At 38.0% G+C, this 17,411-nt stretch overlaps 1 protein-coding gene across 1 annotated transcript in view; it reads right to left on the reverse strand.

The window, feature by feature from the left end:
• The window catches only part of TPK1 (thiamin pyrophosphokinase 1), a 341,478-nt gene that overhangs the window by 203,541 nt on the left and 120,526 nt on the right, over positions 1-17,411 (reverse strand). The window contains exon 4 of the mRNA XM_044246793.1: positions 169-238. Coding sequence (XP_044102728.1) covers positions 169-238 — 70 coding nt within the window. The remainder of the gene's footprint in view (positions 1-168; positions 239-17,411) is intronic.

Genomic DNA, 17,411 nt, shown 5'->3' on the forward strand with positions numbered 1-17,411 from the left:
GAGATACACTCAAAACTAAGAAATAATACAACATGGTTGAGCAGTTCTCTCACTGGTGTGGTTTTCTGTTAATTTTAAAGAACATGAATACTGATCATTCATCAAGGAGAGAATAAAACAACCTGAAGACCAGGTTAGTGGTATTTTGGACACAGGCTGAAAGCATACCTTTCCCTCTCTCCTTCCATGGTATCATATAAACGGTTGGCACCTCCATCAGCACAGGCTCTCAAAAGGGCTTTAAATAGAAAAAAAAAAAAAAAAAAAGAACATTTCAATATAAGCAGCTTAGAGCAGTACTTCGTAAATAATAAACAAACGATTAAAAAATGATCAGACACACACACACAAACTCACACTTTCCCCTTTGCATCTTTTCACGTTTAGCCAATGACAGCTGCACTGCAAGTGATCCTACACAGCACTCAAGACAGACAGAATCACCTAAGACACGAGTGTATTTCCTTTTCGTAGCCTTTTCAATTCCTCTTATTAAATAAAAGGGGAAGAGAGCACCGGGTGTCTTCAATCTCTCTTGAAGCTTGTTTATCCTTCTTTATGAGAAGATAGGTCTCATGCTCAGTATGAGAAAACAGGACATAGATAACCCTTTATGGCCTTACTTGATTAATTTGTACAGATGTTTTCTATTTATGGCAGGTATAGGTTTCCATATTTTGTTTTGACATAAAAAGATTCTGGGTGGCTCAGGAGGTTGAAGCCTCTGCCTTCGGTTCGGGTCATGGTCTCAGGGTCCTGGGATTGAGCCCCATATCGGGCTCTCTGCTCGGCGCGGAACCTGCTTCCCCTTCTCTCTCTCTGCCTGCCTCTCTGCCTACTTGTGATCTCTGTCTGTCAAATAAATAAATAAAATCTTTAAAAAAAAAGAAGATTCTTTTAAAAATAAAATCATAGGGGCGCCTGGGTGGCTCAGTGGATTAAGCCTCTGCCTTCGGCTCAGGTCATGATCTCAGGGTCCTGGGATCGAGTCCCACATCCGGCTCTCTGCTCGGCAGGGAGCCTGCTTCCTCCTCTCTGTCTCTGCTGGCCTCTCTGCCTACTTGTGATCTGTATCAAATAAGTAAAAAGAATCTTTAAAGAAATAAAATAAAACCATAAACATAACATTGTAAGTTTATTTTAAAATATTAAGTGAAAATTTAGAAAACGTAAAAAATTTTGGGAGATGGCACAAAATTAAAATTTGGTAAATAATAAGATATTTGAGTAAGACTGACTGTCTCTCCAACTGGGGCTTTTAGGTCTTGCCTTCACTGTAAGATATGATGTTGCCAATGAAGTGTTCCTTGAAATTCTCAAACTCCATAGGCTATTTTGTTGTTGCTGTTACTTCTCTAATTTCCAATTTTCCTAGAAATGCTCAGTATCTTAGCATCAGTTCCCTCTTTTCTTCACTTTTTAAAATATCCTTTACCTAAAGATTTCAGATCAAACTTTATTTTTTATCCTGGGTAAGGACAGTGAATGCAGTTATGTTTGAGATTCTGATTCCTCACCCCAAACAATGGAAACCCATCTCCGGTCCCCACGCAGCTGTTAAAACCAAAGTCACTAGAGGCACAAAGATCAGCGAGGGCCTTGGGACCAGCAGCTTTGAAAGAAACACACTACTCTTTTGAGCTACTTCTTTGATTCATGGCATTTATGAGATCCCTTTACCCTTTCTGCAAATTGATACATTTATAAGTGTTTATACTATTTACCTCCAAATGTCTAAGTGTTTAAAAGCAGTGGGATATAGTCGAAGAGATCTAATTAGCCCTTTGGCAGAAATAAAAGCCCTAATGTGTTTTCTACTAATCTATAATATGCGAGACTATTTTCTCTGTTCCATGTTTTATCAGAAATAAAACAGGGCGCCTGGGTGGCTCAGTTGGTGAAGCAACTGCCTTTGGCCCAGGTCATGATCCCAGAAACCTGGGATGGAGTTCCACATCCTGCTCCCAGCCCAGCGGGGAGCCTGCTTCCCCCTCTGACCTTCTCCCCTCTCATGCTCTCTCTCACTATCCCTCTCTCTCTCTCTCTCTCTCTTATAGCTTAGCATTACTAAGCAATTAATGATTTAATAATTGTATATATTGTTTATCAGAACACCAGAACACAGTAAGCAGTCAATCAACATTGGTCCTCTTCCTCCATTTTTGTTAGAGTCATTATGAAGTGATTAAAAAGCTTATGTTGGGCGCCTGGGTGGCTCAGTTGGTTAAGTGACTGCCTTTGGCTCAGGTCATGATCCTCAAGTCCTGGGATCGAGCCCCACATTGGGCTCTCTGCTCAGCAGGGAGTCCGATTCCCCCCTCTCTCTGCCTGCTTCTCTGCCTATTTGTGATCTCTGTCTGTGTCAAATAAATAAATAAAACCTGGGGGGGGAGGGGATCTTGTGTTCCTGGACAAGGAAAGCCTAAGCTACTAAAACAGTGCATAAAAAAAATAAGAGTTTTTACAAGGATATTTAAGAGGGTCGGCTCATTTTACCAATTACCTAATATATACATTTCCTTAGGAGGAATGGCAGCCAAATTCAAATTAAGCCACAAGCATAACATGCAGAAGATCACAGAATATTCTGCACATTTCCTAAATATCAAAACCTAAAGTTCAAAAGCATCAAAATCTAAAATAGGTCTAACATATAAAATATGGCATAAAACAAGTGAATAGAGAAACTGAAAAGACTGATAAATAGAAGCATATGGGGAACTACCAGTAATCACCCTCCGAGTATATAAAACAATTATCTGTAAACAAAATTAACAAGTATATTAAATCTTTTTATATAAAAATTGGTTCACCCAAGTAATATGAAAACCTAAGAAATAGGTTTTATTGGCTAAGGATTATCAAATAGAATGAGTTGTCAGCTTCACAGTGTGGTCTTATTCTACAAAGATCAGTTGAATTCAACATTTATACCTGTTATGTTCCAGGCCCTAAACGCCACAGCAAAATGAGTAACAAACAGATCTAGGACGCCAGGGTCACAAGTGAGCAGAAGAGAGACCAACGCAAGTACACACACACACACACACACACACACAGGACGCACTGCGGACTCTGACGAGTGCTAATAATAAGGGCAACAAATTTCGACTGGAAGACAAAGAAGGGAGAGATGAATTTTGAGTAAACATCTGCTTATCGATAAATCCAGCTCCAGTAAGATTATTGTTACTTTTACAATACTAAAACTTTGTCTAATGTCTGTTACTTCCTGTGCCTAAATTTAAATTGATACTTTTAGAGCAGTTTATGGAAAGAGAAATATTTAGATCATAGGAAGCAAACTTGTCCCCATCTATTCTTGTTTCAAATGGCAAAGGAAGCAAAAATAGCCATGAGTAAATCTATAGACTTTTTTCTCACTACCTTTCAGTTAAGAGTAGGGGTACAATCCCATTGAAAGGAAAACAAGTTACCAAATGTCCCTGAAAGCATTTTGTTTTCAATAAAGTTTGACTTAAAAACAAAAGATGTATTCTACCATTTTTAAATGTTAGTGATAAAAATGTTTCAGCTAGTTTGAAATACTTTCCACATATGTAAATAAAATTTATAATAAATATATATAATTTATACTTTATATATAACTTATATATAATTTAAATTTATATAAATAAAATATGTAAATAAAAGTTAAAAATCACATTTGAAAAATAAAGTATTTCAAGCATAAATAATGCTGGCATGAATTCACTGACAGCACTTGGAAAAATGAGTTGCAAGCATGACTATTAATGAAAGTAACAAACTTAAAGAACCAGAAGTAGATGGTACTCTGACATAAAATATTTTTGATAAGTCAGAATGAATCAGCCTCAAAAATCTGTTCACTCCATCACTTAAATTGTTTCAAACTTTAATATAGGTTAATTCATGAGTTATCTTGTAATGTAAGATTTTCATTGGCGTATATACAGCATAAGTTTTGCATATTTGTCAAATATCATAACTTCAAAGATTGAGCAGTTATTTCCTATGCATCAAGCTGATGTACAACTAAAGAGTAAAATACATTAAAATCATTAACTTTATATGTTGGTACTACCAGTAAGTATATTAAATGCATCTGAAACAGTTTTCTTTTAAACTGGCATAATGTAAGTTAATGTTACTGACAGATAATGAAGGGCTCCATTCAAAATTGAAGGTTAACTGCCTATTTCATTAATTTTTGTTGAATAAAGTTGGACAGAAATAATTTGACTTTCTCAACAGCAGACTATTATATTAATTCCAAGTATTAAAATGAAGGAAAAGTAAAATTAATCAAAAGAAGCATTTTTCAGGTAAACTGCAAGAAAACCAGATATCAAAGATTTCAATTCTAATCTAGACCACTTATTAGTTCTAAGACTTTGAGCTAATCCAAAGCCTGCTGATTCTAATGTAAAATAAAAATTATTGTATGTATTTTGCCAAATTCACAGAATTTTTCAGGGACTCGAGGGAGACAGCATAGACAAAACTAGAAGGAAGTAGCATAGGGAAACATCCTCTCACATGCTGTTGATGACAATATTTTTTCAAAGATTTTATTTATTTGACAGAGAGATCACAAGTAGGCAGAGAGGCAGGCAGAGGGGGAGGGGAAAGCAGGCTCTCCACAGAGCAGAGAGCCCGATGCGGGGCTCGATCCCAGGACCCTGAAACCATGACCTGAGCTGAAGCCAGAGGCTTGACCCACTGAGCCACCCAGGAGCCCCTGTTAATGACAATTTTGAGGGACAGTTTGGCAGATTAATAAAAATTTAAATGTGCATCCCTCTGATGCAGAAATTCTATGTAGCCTACATAAACACTTGTCCAAATTCACAAGGGCTCAATGTACAAGGATATTCATTGTGATAATATGTGTAATCATGAAAAACTACTAGAAAACTTAACTGGTCACCAGTTGAATACTGGTCCAATATATCACAACTATAGTAGAGAACCATAAAAAAAAAGGGTAACTCTTACATGTATTTGTTTTTATTTTTTTGATTTTATTTAATTATTCATGAGAGAGAGAGAAAAGAGAGAGGCAGGGGGAGAAGCAGGCTCCCCAATGCGGGACTCAATCCCAGAACCCTGGGATCATGACATGAGTCAAAGGCAGACATTTAACTGATGAGTCACCCAGGCGCCCACTTACATGTATTTGTATGTTATCTCTTATGAGGTGTATTGTTATATGACCCTTAAAGTAACTTTTAAATAACCCTTGCTCAAGTATTTCTTGCAATAGCACTCATAGAACATAAAGGATTATACCAAATCCAAGAAAACTAAGAATCAGACAAAAGTTACTTTATCAAGAATGTGTTGCAAGTAATTAGTAATCAGCATTGATAAGATGCACTTGTGCTGCAGAACGGACACCCCGCCCCCAACATATACTCCTAAGGAAATTCATAAAACTAGCATAGGATAAGCCTCAAGAATTGACAGATTCCATGGCCATTTGCGTCCCAAACAGGGAGTGACCGAAAATTTGAAAGTTCCTCCTGGGAAATGATGAGGCCATCACTATTTTTGTATCAAACAAGTTTTATTATCCGTTTTATACTCCTCCTTAAAGCTAAGTAAATTTAGTGCTGAATAAAGCCTATTATGTCTTGTGAGTTTGTTCATCCAAACCCAAGACCATCTTTGTATTCTACACACCCAGCTCTTCAACAGTGACTACTGTGAGGAATGAGCATGGGGTCATGGAGAAGACATTTTTTTTTCCCATTCCTTACATTACACGCTGTGCTGTTAAAAATATTTGTACAAGGAATTTGAATATTGTAAATTATAATTTTAAAACCAATGGTAATAACTAAAAAGGGGAAATACACATAAAATAATAAGAATAATTCCAGATCCAACCCCATTATTAAAAGGAATCAAATATTTTGTCAGACTTTGCCAGGATTGAATTGAAGATGCCTATCATTAATCTAAAGCAAAAATAAGATGCAGAATGTTATTTAGAAGAAGTCTTACGGTATCTGTAGAGCACTAAATAACTCCAGTCACCCAACTTCTGTTTATTTTCCACACAGATCCTTATCTCTAGTACCCCAAAGTTTCAATTAGTCTTTGTGTACCCAAAATCAATCTAATCTGTCAATTACTGGTTTGAGTCAGGATTCTTTCCCTGCCAGACATAGAAGACCACAGAATCCCCAATTTCTATCCTTAAGGCCGCTCTGGCATCTATATGAGGTAGTCCAGTCATGGGGGGTAAAGGTAGTTCCTTCTGGTTAAGACTCAGAAACAGTTCACTAAAATACACACATTAATAAGGAAAGGATTCCTTATTTCCTAATAAGGAAATTACTGATAAGCATATGAGTCCACACCCAACTACACAGATGCCAGTAGAAGGTTAGGGTTAACTATCAGGCATTACAGAGAATGATGGTGTTTTTATTATGGTAAGACCAGTGAACATGACATCTACCCTCTTAAAAACTTAACAATGCAGTATTGTTAACTACAGGTGCAATGTTGTGTAAGAGATCTCTAGAACTGAGTATCAACTCCTCATTGCTGCTTCCCTTAGCTCATGGCAACCACCATTCTATTCTCTGCTTCCAGGTTTGACGGTTATAACTACCCTCATACAAGGGGTTCCATGCAGTATTTTTCCTTCTGTGTCTGGATTCTTTCACTTAGCTTAATGTCCTCCAAGTTAATCCATGTTTTCACATCTTGCAAGATTTTCTTCTTTTTAATTTTTTTTATTTGGGGATGGGGTACCCCCTTTCACCCATTTCTCCCATCCCACTTCTGCTCCCTCCAGCAACCACCAATTTGTTCTCTGTACATATATGGTCCTGTTGTAATTTTTTGGTACTAGATATATGGCTCAGAAATATTTTCTCCCATTCTGTAGGTTGCATTTTCACTCTGTTGCACAAAAGCTTTGTGGTTTGACATAATCCCGATGATCTAATTTAGCTTTTGTTGCCTGTGCTTTTACTGTCATATCCATGAAATCACTGCCAAAACCAATGTCATGAAGTTTTTCGCCTATGTTTTCTTCTGAAAGTTTTATAGTTTTGGACTTTACATTTAAATCTTCAATCCATTCTGCATCAAAGATAAGTGTTTTTAACCAATTTTCATCATTAGAGATAATACTTAGCAGTAATTCACACTTCATACTTAAATCAAACAAGAAGCTCTAAATCAATGAATTCTTCCAGAAATATCTCTTGCTTAAAAACGTTTAATTTACCAACAGTTATTTTCTGCCTGTGTTAAAAACTCAACCATATAATGAAGCCCAATAAGAAACAGATGTTATTTAAGAATTCATGAAAGGCTTTCCTTAATGAATTATTATCTTTAAGCACATCTGGGTGTCCACTTCGGTTTTTTTAAAACACTTCATAAAAAACCAGAATGTCTGTTTAGGATATTTCTGCTATTTAAAACAGAAGTTAAAGGATCTTCCTTGGAGATCTTCCATAAGTGGGAATGTTAAACATATTGACTAGTGATGAAAGAAAAAAAAACATATAAGATACAGTTATCTATATATAAAATAATAAAGGCATTGATTTTTATATTTATATAATTATAACTGTAAGATATTACTACAGTGGTACTTTTGCAAAAGAGGACAGGGTTGGAGAAGATTTATTTTTGCACTCTCAGCCATAAGTGACATTAAATCTACACCCAAATCCAGATTTGGCATATGGCCCAATCTATGCCATTACAATCTCCTGCTATCCAGTCAAAAATAATGACACCATGATCCCTTTTCTACTGTCCTGCAACCAGAAAGACTCAGACCTGAGACTGAGAAGCTTGGGTCTATGGTCTATATCAACACAGAAAATGAAGTCAATACAGTAAATGTAAAGCAAGCAGGCCATGGGCACTGTTTGGGGCCCATAACAATAGCAAGGGCGAGGCATTAGCCTTTACAATTATATAAGCTAAAAATTCCCATTTGGGGCTCAGACCAATTGGGGTTGGGTTTTCTCTCATTTGAAATAGGAAGAGCCCTAACATACAAACGTTAATTTTTACTTCAAAGACACTGAATCTTCCTTCAGTTGGCAGAACCCTACCTTACTATGTCCCGAATCTATGACAGACCAAGTCCTTAAGAGGAGCTGCATATTTCTGTAGATAGTATCTACTAATAATAGACCATGACCAGCAAAGCTTGGATTACGGTCATGGTTAACAGAGATGGATAAGCATGCTTTTCCTATCAAGACATTATTTCATGTGGAAACACTTTCATTCAGAGGAGTTCATGAATTTATACTGAGAGAAACAGTAACAATTTACTTTGCTCATAGGAGTATGGAAATGTGTAATTATTTGCTGTTTAGATAACTCAGTTTTAGATGAAAGGTTTTTGTACAATTATTAAAAGGCTCACATTATTTGCAATAGCCTGAAAAGAATAAATGGCATACTCTTTAAATTTTAGTTAAGTCAGTAGGACAGAATTTTCCTTATTTCAAATAAAAAGCAAGTGGTATTTATACTGAGCATCTATATGCACAGTGCTGTGCTAGTCTTAATGATCTGGTTCATGCCATATAATGAAGATTTTTATTATCTATAGGTAAATGTTGCTGTGTAAATTCTATTATCCTTTCTCTCTTCCGCCTTCTCCCCACCCCCCGTCGAGTTAAGCACCTTGGAGATAAAGCATGACATTTAGTTATCCTTGATGCAATTTATAAAGTCTAAAATCAGGTAGCTTTTTAACACCGAGTGATACCAAATACCTCATTACTAAAAAGTCTTAAAAACAGCCAAACATCAACTGTTTATCCTAAAGTAGCGCAGTGAACATTTTTTTTAAAGACAAGTAAAGCTGGGGCGCCTGGGTGGCTCAGTGGGTTAAAGCCTCTGCCTTCGGCTCGGGTCATGATCCCAGGGTCCTGGGATCGAGCCCCGCATCGAGGTCTCTGCTCAGCAGGGAGCCTGCTTCCTCCTCTCTCTCTCTGCCTGCCGCTCTACCTACTTGTGACCTCTCTCTGTCAAATAAATAAATAAAATCTTAAAAAAAAAAAAGACAGGGACGCTTGGGTGGCGCAGTTGGTTGGACGACTGCCTCCGGCTCAGGGCGTGATCCTGGAGTCCCGGGATCGAGTCCCACATCAGGCTCCCAGCTCCATGGGGAGTCTGCTTCGCTCTCTGACCTTCTCCTCGCTCATTCTCTCTCTCACTGTCTCTCTCTCTCTCAAATAAATAAAATAAAATCTTTAAAAAAAAAAAAAAAAAAGACAAGTAAAGCTCATAATGGGTAAAAACTGCAAATAGCTAAGCAGCACAGAAAAAAACGATCTTATATATGAGAAGCTAGCATATGCATGTTTGTCCATACACGAGTTGTTAAAAACATGGCTGAGTACATCCTCAAACGTTACATGTTTACTGAAGACCAGCCATTCTTTAAGGATAAGGTGGCAAATGTGCACGCTCCATCTACACTTTCTAAGAAACATACAATCAACTCTTGCTGGTGTTGATAACACAGGGTTATTGGACACTACTCACATTTAGGGCTTTTGTTGTGAGGAGTCATTCAGTGCATTGCAGAATGTTTGCCAGCACCCTTGGCCTCGACCCACTAATTGCCAGTAGCAGCCCCAAGTTGTGATGACCAAAGTCATCTGCAGACAACTTACATACAGCTCAGTACCTGCCCATAATCCCACAATATCCAGCTCTAAGGCAGATTGTTAATTGCTCTTTTGTAAACCTCCAAATTAAAAGCAAGACTATTGCCTAGAAAACACATTCTACCTAGCTACCAAAGTCAGGTGAATCAGCAAAGCAACTCATGTCCTAACTAAATTGCCTTCACTTCTATTTCAGACACAAATCTACCATCCTTAGAGGGTAAGATGTAGACTTTTTGAACCTTCAGTCAGGCTTCTCATATAATCTCTACATGACTGGATATCTCGGGTACTCTGGGTAATCCTCTAGCATGGTCCCACACTCTATTTGTACCTCATATTCATTAGTCCCTGTTACTAAATTATTGCCACCGTTACAAAAGGTAAAGCCAAGTCCTTCTGACGGTCTTCTGGGAACTGGTGGGTAGCTCCCATCAAGTCCCACACCAGATAAGAACCACCCCTGCACAGTTATCACCCTAGATAGTGAGCATGAAAAGCGATAACTTCTATTAGCTCAATTCACTTCAAAATATACAGAGATTGATAAGGTGGGGATAATAAAGTAAGGAGAGGTGGCAAAACTGTATGAATGAGCAAAATTAGTAAAATCAGAACTACTTGAAGGGTTGAAATAGAAGGAAAAGACAATGATGGGGCCTGATCCACTCAGCAAAAATAAAAACCTTTAAATAAAAATCCCTTTGCTGATGCAAGTAGGTAATATACTAGAAGGGTGAGAGGTTTGGAACCTATCTGCATCCCTGGCCTCTTCCTTTGGTACCAGAATTCCTTCCCCTATCCATTTTTCTTGTGAATCTGTGTTAATAGGCCTCAGAACTCTCATGTAAGACATAATTCAAATGAGCGATTCACTGTTGCACATATCAAAAGTGAAACGTGTCAAAATCAGATGTTTGTTACACAAGAAACTGATAACATTTATCTTATTTTGTAGATAAAGAAAAAAAAACCCTACAGATAATGTCTATACTTTCGCTAGTACCTCTGATATCTTTATAAAATATTTTAACACAATTTATTGAGAGTTTCTAGCAAACAAATCCATTCTCTTAAACTCATCATTAACTGTAAGGGGTAATAATAGGTTAACTTCAGTAATTGGGCCTTACTACAAAAATAATTAGAAACTGAGAAATAATTACATATTATTACTACCGAATAATGTAAGAATTTCACATTATAATCTTACAGCTTGACTATGCTTGTTTTCTAACGGAGCACAATTATAACCTAATTCTCCTTCCTGCTTAGGGGATTAAAAAAACAAAGTAGCGGTGGGGGAGCTATTTGAAGGCGATGAGTAGAAAGAAGAAGAATTAGGGATAGTGCTTCTAGAAAAAGGTGGAAATAGGGCGTGTGGGTGGCTCAGTCAAATAAGTGTCAGCCTTCGGCTCAGGCCATGATCCCAGAGTCCTGGAATCAAGCCCCGCATTGGGCTCCCTGCTCAGCAGGACCTTGCTTCTCCCTCTCCCTCTGCCTGCTGTTCCCTCTGCTTGTGCTCTCTCTCTCTGTCAAATAAATAAATATAATCTTAAAAAAAAAAAAAAAAAAGGAAAAAGACGGAAAGAACAGGAATCTGTGCGTTCAGGTTAAAAGCAAGAGGTGACGACCTGAAAACTCTTTAGACCCAGAATCACACCATGTGGGACGAAGTAAAATTCAAGGGTGCAGTGTTTCAGGGGGTGCATAAGTGCTTTATTAACTGCCCCACTTCCTAGTTTGTAAGCTATCTCAGAGCGTGGTTAAGAGATAAAATTTATCTTCTTTAAAGCATAATTTATCAAGATATGAGAAGGCTTATTTTTAAAGTAATTAAACAAAGGCCAGTTGCTTTGGCCCTTAGTCAGATAAGGGAAAAGGTGTTAAGAGATAAAGTTGAGAGCCAAAGACCACATTAAACTCTATTCTATACCATGACCTGTTTAAGTATAAAGGGAAGTCATTAAGGGCTTTCAGTTTGAAACTGTTGTCATCCAACTTACATACTAAAGACAGTTCTGCGTAGGGAACAGATTAGATGCAGACAGAAGTGGAAGTCCCCGAATTAGTTAGGAAGAAAGATGGTGGCTTCTACCAAGAGGGCAGCAGGCAAGGCGGGGAGAAACAAATGTGCCTTAAGATATATTGGGAGGTGGAAGTGACTGTGGGCTGATAAACTGGATACAGAGGGCAGTGCAAAAGGAGTCGCAGATTCCTGACAAAACATTCCCTAACCCCTTCAGTATCCTGCCAAGTCTAAGGAGCCATCTCCTTCTTACTTCCGCTTATGTACTCCTCATGACCTTCGGGCCATGACCTTCGGGCCATGACCTTCGGGCCACCCTCAAGCCTGACACCCTGACACCGTAGCTCACACCGCAGGCACTGCTTGCTGCACTGAATGGAAATATGCCACAGCCAAAACGTCTTTGAATGGCTCAGGCTATTCTCGATCTTAAAAAGTACTTTCTGTCTTAACTCAAGAGGGTACGAAAGGTCTTGTGGGACACTGAGTTTATTACGTATTTTCCTGTAGGGATTTGGATTAAAATTCTAGCCTGAGGGATAGAACAGAGTTCAGTTATAAAATGCACTTTTGTACACTTCTCCATCTGTGCACCCTTTTACAGCAAAGGATTGAAATAATTCATATGAAGTGTACCAAGAAAAATATTCCTACCATTGTTAATCCTAAATTATTACTTTCAAAAAAATATAGTACAGACCTGAAAGAATCTTCTGAAAGTGTAGAATGTATCTTATAAATCGAGAACAATTTAAAATACAGCAAAGAATAAGAGAATACTTCTGTGACCTCCACCTAGAACTGCCAATTGTTTTCATTCAGCACTTTGTGTCACCTAAACAACTATGGGAGTTTCTATTATAAGTTACCTCTCTAATGCCTGAACCTACTCCCACACCCCTTACCATTATTCTGTATATAAAGGCTTACCCTTTACAGTCTTTTAAAAACTCTCTCAAAGTACGCATTTGCATCAATGAGCCACACTGTGACGTGTTGCATACGTGATGTGTGTTATTTTTAATTTTTTAAAAAATTATGTTCCAAAACTTGTTTTTATATTCAGAGTTTATGAATATACAGTTCACCAATGTGTCAAAAATATTTATCTGATCTATTTATAGATACTTAGGTGGTTTACATGTTTTAACTATTTAAAAAAATGTTACAGTTATCATTTAGATGCCTCCTTGTACACATATGAAACATTTTCTCAATTGTATGTACATAAATGGATAATTATTGGGTCATAGACTATGCACGTTATTCATTTTATTACACAATACTGAATTGTTGTCCACATTAACTTTATCAATTTACACCAAGTAAAATTTTATTTTTTAAGTAGCGAACTGAAGCAGATGCATTAGCCTCTATTTGTATTAAATAAATGTACATAGGACTTGGTCAAGATTTTTATTATGACTTCTGTGGTAGAAGCAGCCTCATCTACCAGCAAAAGTGAAAGGTGCTGATCATCAAGCACTCTGGATCAGGGTCTATCAGCTGGAAAGCAGACTGAAAGCAGAGTGGCCACTTTCTGAATTCCCCTGCCGAGTTGTCCTCCGCAAGAAATCCTCAGCAACTTATCGCTATGAAGCCTGCCCAATGGCCTACTTTATGTCTGGATACAGGGTCCTTCTAGCTGTGTGTGCCTCAATTCTCCTGACAGGAGGTACCGATATTACCAGGGATCGACATCAATCTACATAACCCTCCGGACAGATTCTAGTCTTCTCTCGTTCGTTTGTAGGCAGGTACCGAATGAGCATCAACTCCAGGAGTCCAGCCAGCAATAACCAGACACAGGTCCACCTCTGGAGGAGAACAATCTAGACCTATACAATATAGTAGCTACTGGCCATTGCGTGCTTGAGCATCTGAAATGCAGCTGGTCTCAACTGAGATATGCTGCTCCAAGTGTAAAATCAACACTAGATTTTGAAGACCTAGTACAAAAAGATTACAGAACATGTCAATAATGTTATACTGGTTCTATGTTGAAAAGATATTCTGAATATATTGTGCTAAATACGACAGTATTATAATTAATTTCTCCCGTTTCTTCTTACTTTAACATGACTACAAGAAAATTTAAATTTTTACTTGTGGCTCATACTATATGGACCAGTACTGGTCAAGAGGCTAGGAGAGGGGAGCCTGGCTGGCTCAGTCAGGAGACCATCCGGCTCTTGACCTTAGGGTTTGGAGTTCGAGCCCCATGTGGGCTGAAGAGACTACTTAAATAAATAAATAAAAACTTGAAAGACAAGAAGGAATGAGAGACAAGTATAGTAACACAGTGAGGTGGACCAAGTTCAAATCTCGACGGGAGTGTGTAGAAAGGACAAAGCCCATTCAGCTATTTAGGCACAAAAGACAAACCACAGGAACTGAGAGCACAAATACTAAAAAGTAATGTCTTCTCATTTGAAAAATATGAGTTAGCTAGATGGGAAAAGAGGAAGGGAAAGAAATCATTCCAGGCAGAAGCCCGGAGTCAAGAGAGAACAAAAACTAGCTATACTGGCAGAAACAAGGTTTAGTCACGTTACCCCTTGTAACCCTGAGCAAAACCCAGCATTTTTTCATTTAAAATAACAATAATCATATTCTTGGAGCTCCTGGGTGGCTCAGTGGGCTAAGCCGCTGCCTTCGGCTCAGGTCATGATCTCAGAGTCCTGGGATCGAGTCCCGCATCGGGCTCTCTGCTCAGCAGGGAGCCTGCTTCCCCCCCTCTCTCTCTGCCTGCCTCTCTGCCTACTTGTGATTTCTCTCTGTCAAATAAATAAATAAAATCTTTAAAAAAAAAAAAAACAATAATCATATTCTTGTATTATTTCTTCTTCTGAAGGAGGAAACTTCAGACAACCGAAACAAAACTTTTTACAGAAAATAATTTCTAACCAATTACTTACCTCACAGTACCAATTTCATACTTCTGTACTATCAGAATCACAAACATCTGAAGGGTAAGCATTTGTGTAAGTAAAATGACAAGGGAACACATTACTCAGGACAAAACCCATCACCCCCCCCAAATATGAACCTATTATATCACAAAGGAAGAAGCTCAAGAGTATTTTACAACCTCAGGGCTTTCGCACAAGTCTTGACTCCAAACTACACGAGAACAGTAGATCTTCATATTACAGCAATAAAAAAATATATATAATATTATCACTAGCTCTTCTCTGTTTTAGGGCCTTACAGGTGCCTTTATCATTTTATTATTGTTTTAATTATGAGGCAAAAGGGATGCAAAATTAGAATTTTGATCCAACTCCATGAACAACACAGTAAGTTACACAAGGCAAAGAAAGCCTTTTATTTATTCTAGTTCTATCTCAAACACCAAACATTACTGAATACACTTTATTTTATTCATTCATTCATTTTTTCATTTATTTATTTTAAAGATTTTATTTATTTGATAGAGAGAAAGAGATCACAGGAAGAGAGGCAGGCAGAGAGAGAGAAAAGGGGAAGCAGGCTCCCCACTGAGCAGAAAGCCCAATGAGGGGCTCAATCCCTGGACCCTGAGACCATGACCTGGGCCAAAGGCAGAGGCTTTAACCCACTGAGCCACCCAGGCGCCCCTGCAAACACTATCATTAATGAGTGAAAAACAAAAACACATATCAATGGAAATGTAGAAAAAGCAAAAATAAAAATACTGAGACTTGTTGCTTGGATGAGAGGTTTTTAACAGGACTTTAAAAAGAATTAATTTCAACAGCTGGAAATTGCATTTGGCTCATGTTTGGCTCATGTTAAAGAAACATTGCTGTTGCTGTTTGCAAACATGATGAATGGAGAGCAGCTTGCAAACATGATGGATAGAAATAAATATTTCATTATGCAAAATGTGTTTCATTGTTGGGTTTGTAAATCTGAAACAGTTACAAGTACTGCACGGCAGCCGATCTGCTGTTTTCAGGGACTGGCAGGGTTTTCTTGTTTTCTCTCTGATTTTTACTTTTTCTTTTTAGCTGCAATGTTTGAAAATAACTTGGTATCTGACAGAAATTAAAATAACTATCTCCTTTCCCCACCAAAGTATAGAACCGAGAATTATTTTACCCCTCTGTATCTTTGTTGCCTGGAACATAAAAAGCAAACATTATGTAGAATTCACAGGTAGGAAACCAGTGCCCCAGGATCAGGTCGCCCACAAGTAGAAGTTACTCCCATTCTTTTGATAAGATGTATTCAACTTGCTTTAATAATTGATAGGACATACAACGTCCTTTGCACAAATAAGTAAAATATAGCCCAGAGACATGAACTGAGATGTAAATATTGATCTATACAATATAGCTAATAAATGCAACACCAGCATGTGCCGTCAAGACAAACAAGCCTCACAGTACAGTGATGCCGCTCTTGTTCACAGTTAACCCGTCTGAGAAACCCACCCAGACAGTAAAATCCAGTGCTCAGGAAAAATAATTAGCCAGAAGAAAAATCACCAAGCAATGAAAAGGGGAATGGGAAGAGCCATGAAGCCAAATCTTAATTACTACTCTAAAGAGGGCTTCTGTTAGCTGAAACAAATTTACTGGAAGACTTAAAGGGAAAAAAGAATTTTTAAAGATGAGTGCTTCAAGTGGCCTGGGAGCGGCTTGGTCGGTTAAGCATCTGCCTTTGGCTCAGGTCATGATTTCAAGTGTCCGGGGATAAGCCTTACACTGGGCTCCCAGCTCAGTGGGGAGCCTGCTTCTCCCCCTCCCTCTATCATTTACCCTGTTTGTGCTCTCTCTCTCAAATAAATAAATATTAAAAAAAAAAAAATGAAGGAAAGAAAGAAAGATGAGTGTTCCAAGACAGCAGAGTAGACAAGTCTCTGTTCTCTATCCATCCCAAAATAACAGAATGAAAAAGAAATGAAGATTCCATCTTCGATAAAATTAGGCAAAATCTGTTGCCCCATCACAGGATGTGACAAAGTGCCACCAGAGGCAGTGAACTCAAGCAAGGGTTGGGAAGATACTGAGAAGAGGTCTTTGGCTGAAGGTTCCGATACAGAAATCAATGTAGGAAATACTGTCACTGAGATAAGGTGGAGAAAGAAAAAATTGAATTGTGAGCAGCCTTCTGTCTGCCCCCAGCGTTGAAGCAGTGAGTCAAGGTCAAACAGTGTCATGAAGCCCTTCACGGTGCCTGAGGAGGGATTCCTGCTACCCCTGCCCTCCCAGTCCCCACACAAACCAGCTTCAGATCAATTTATTTAAAGATCAATAAAAATAGAACTGGGCCGAGAAGTTACAGGAGAGACGGGGGAGGAGGGAAAGAAATGGGATAGGAAGAAGCAAGCAGGAAAAGAAAGGAGGGGAAGCCACCAGAAAAATACTGCCACCAAGCAATGAAAATCATGACCAGAAATATCACGTCGACTCAAAGAAAAAGCAAAAACATTCCCAGAAGAGTTAGAAAATCTCTTGAGAGATATGGCAAAGTCACAGAACAAGATGAATTATGAGTGTAGAGTTCATCAAGGAAATTAAACCTAAACAATACGTTCTTGGAGGCAGAGTGAGCATCACTAAGACACACATTAGATAAAACTGAGAAATGAGTGAAAATTAAATGAAATTAACAAATTAGGAAAGACTAAAAGAAAATGAGAAATGGGAGATTTTTTTTTAAAAAATTGCACATGTATAACTACTTTCCCAAGAAGAAAACAGAACAAATCAAAGACCAATTTTCCAGGACCAGAGGGAGACTTA

The sequence above is a fragment of the Neovison vison genome, chromosome 4 (genome assembly GCF_020171115.1).
Source record: "Neovison vison isolate M4711 chromosome 4, ASM_NN_V1, whole genome shotgun sequence".
NCBI lineage: Eukaryota > Metazoa > Chordata > Mammalia > Carnivora > Mustelidae > Neogale > Neogale vison.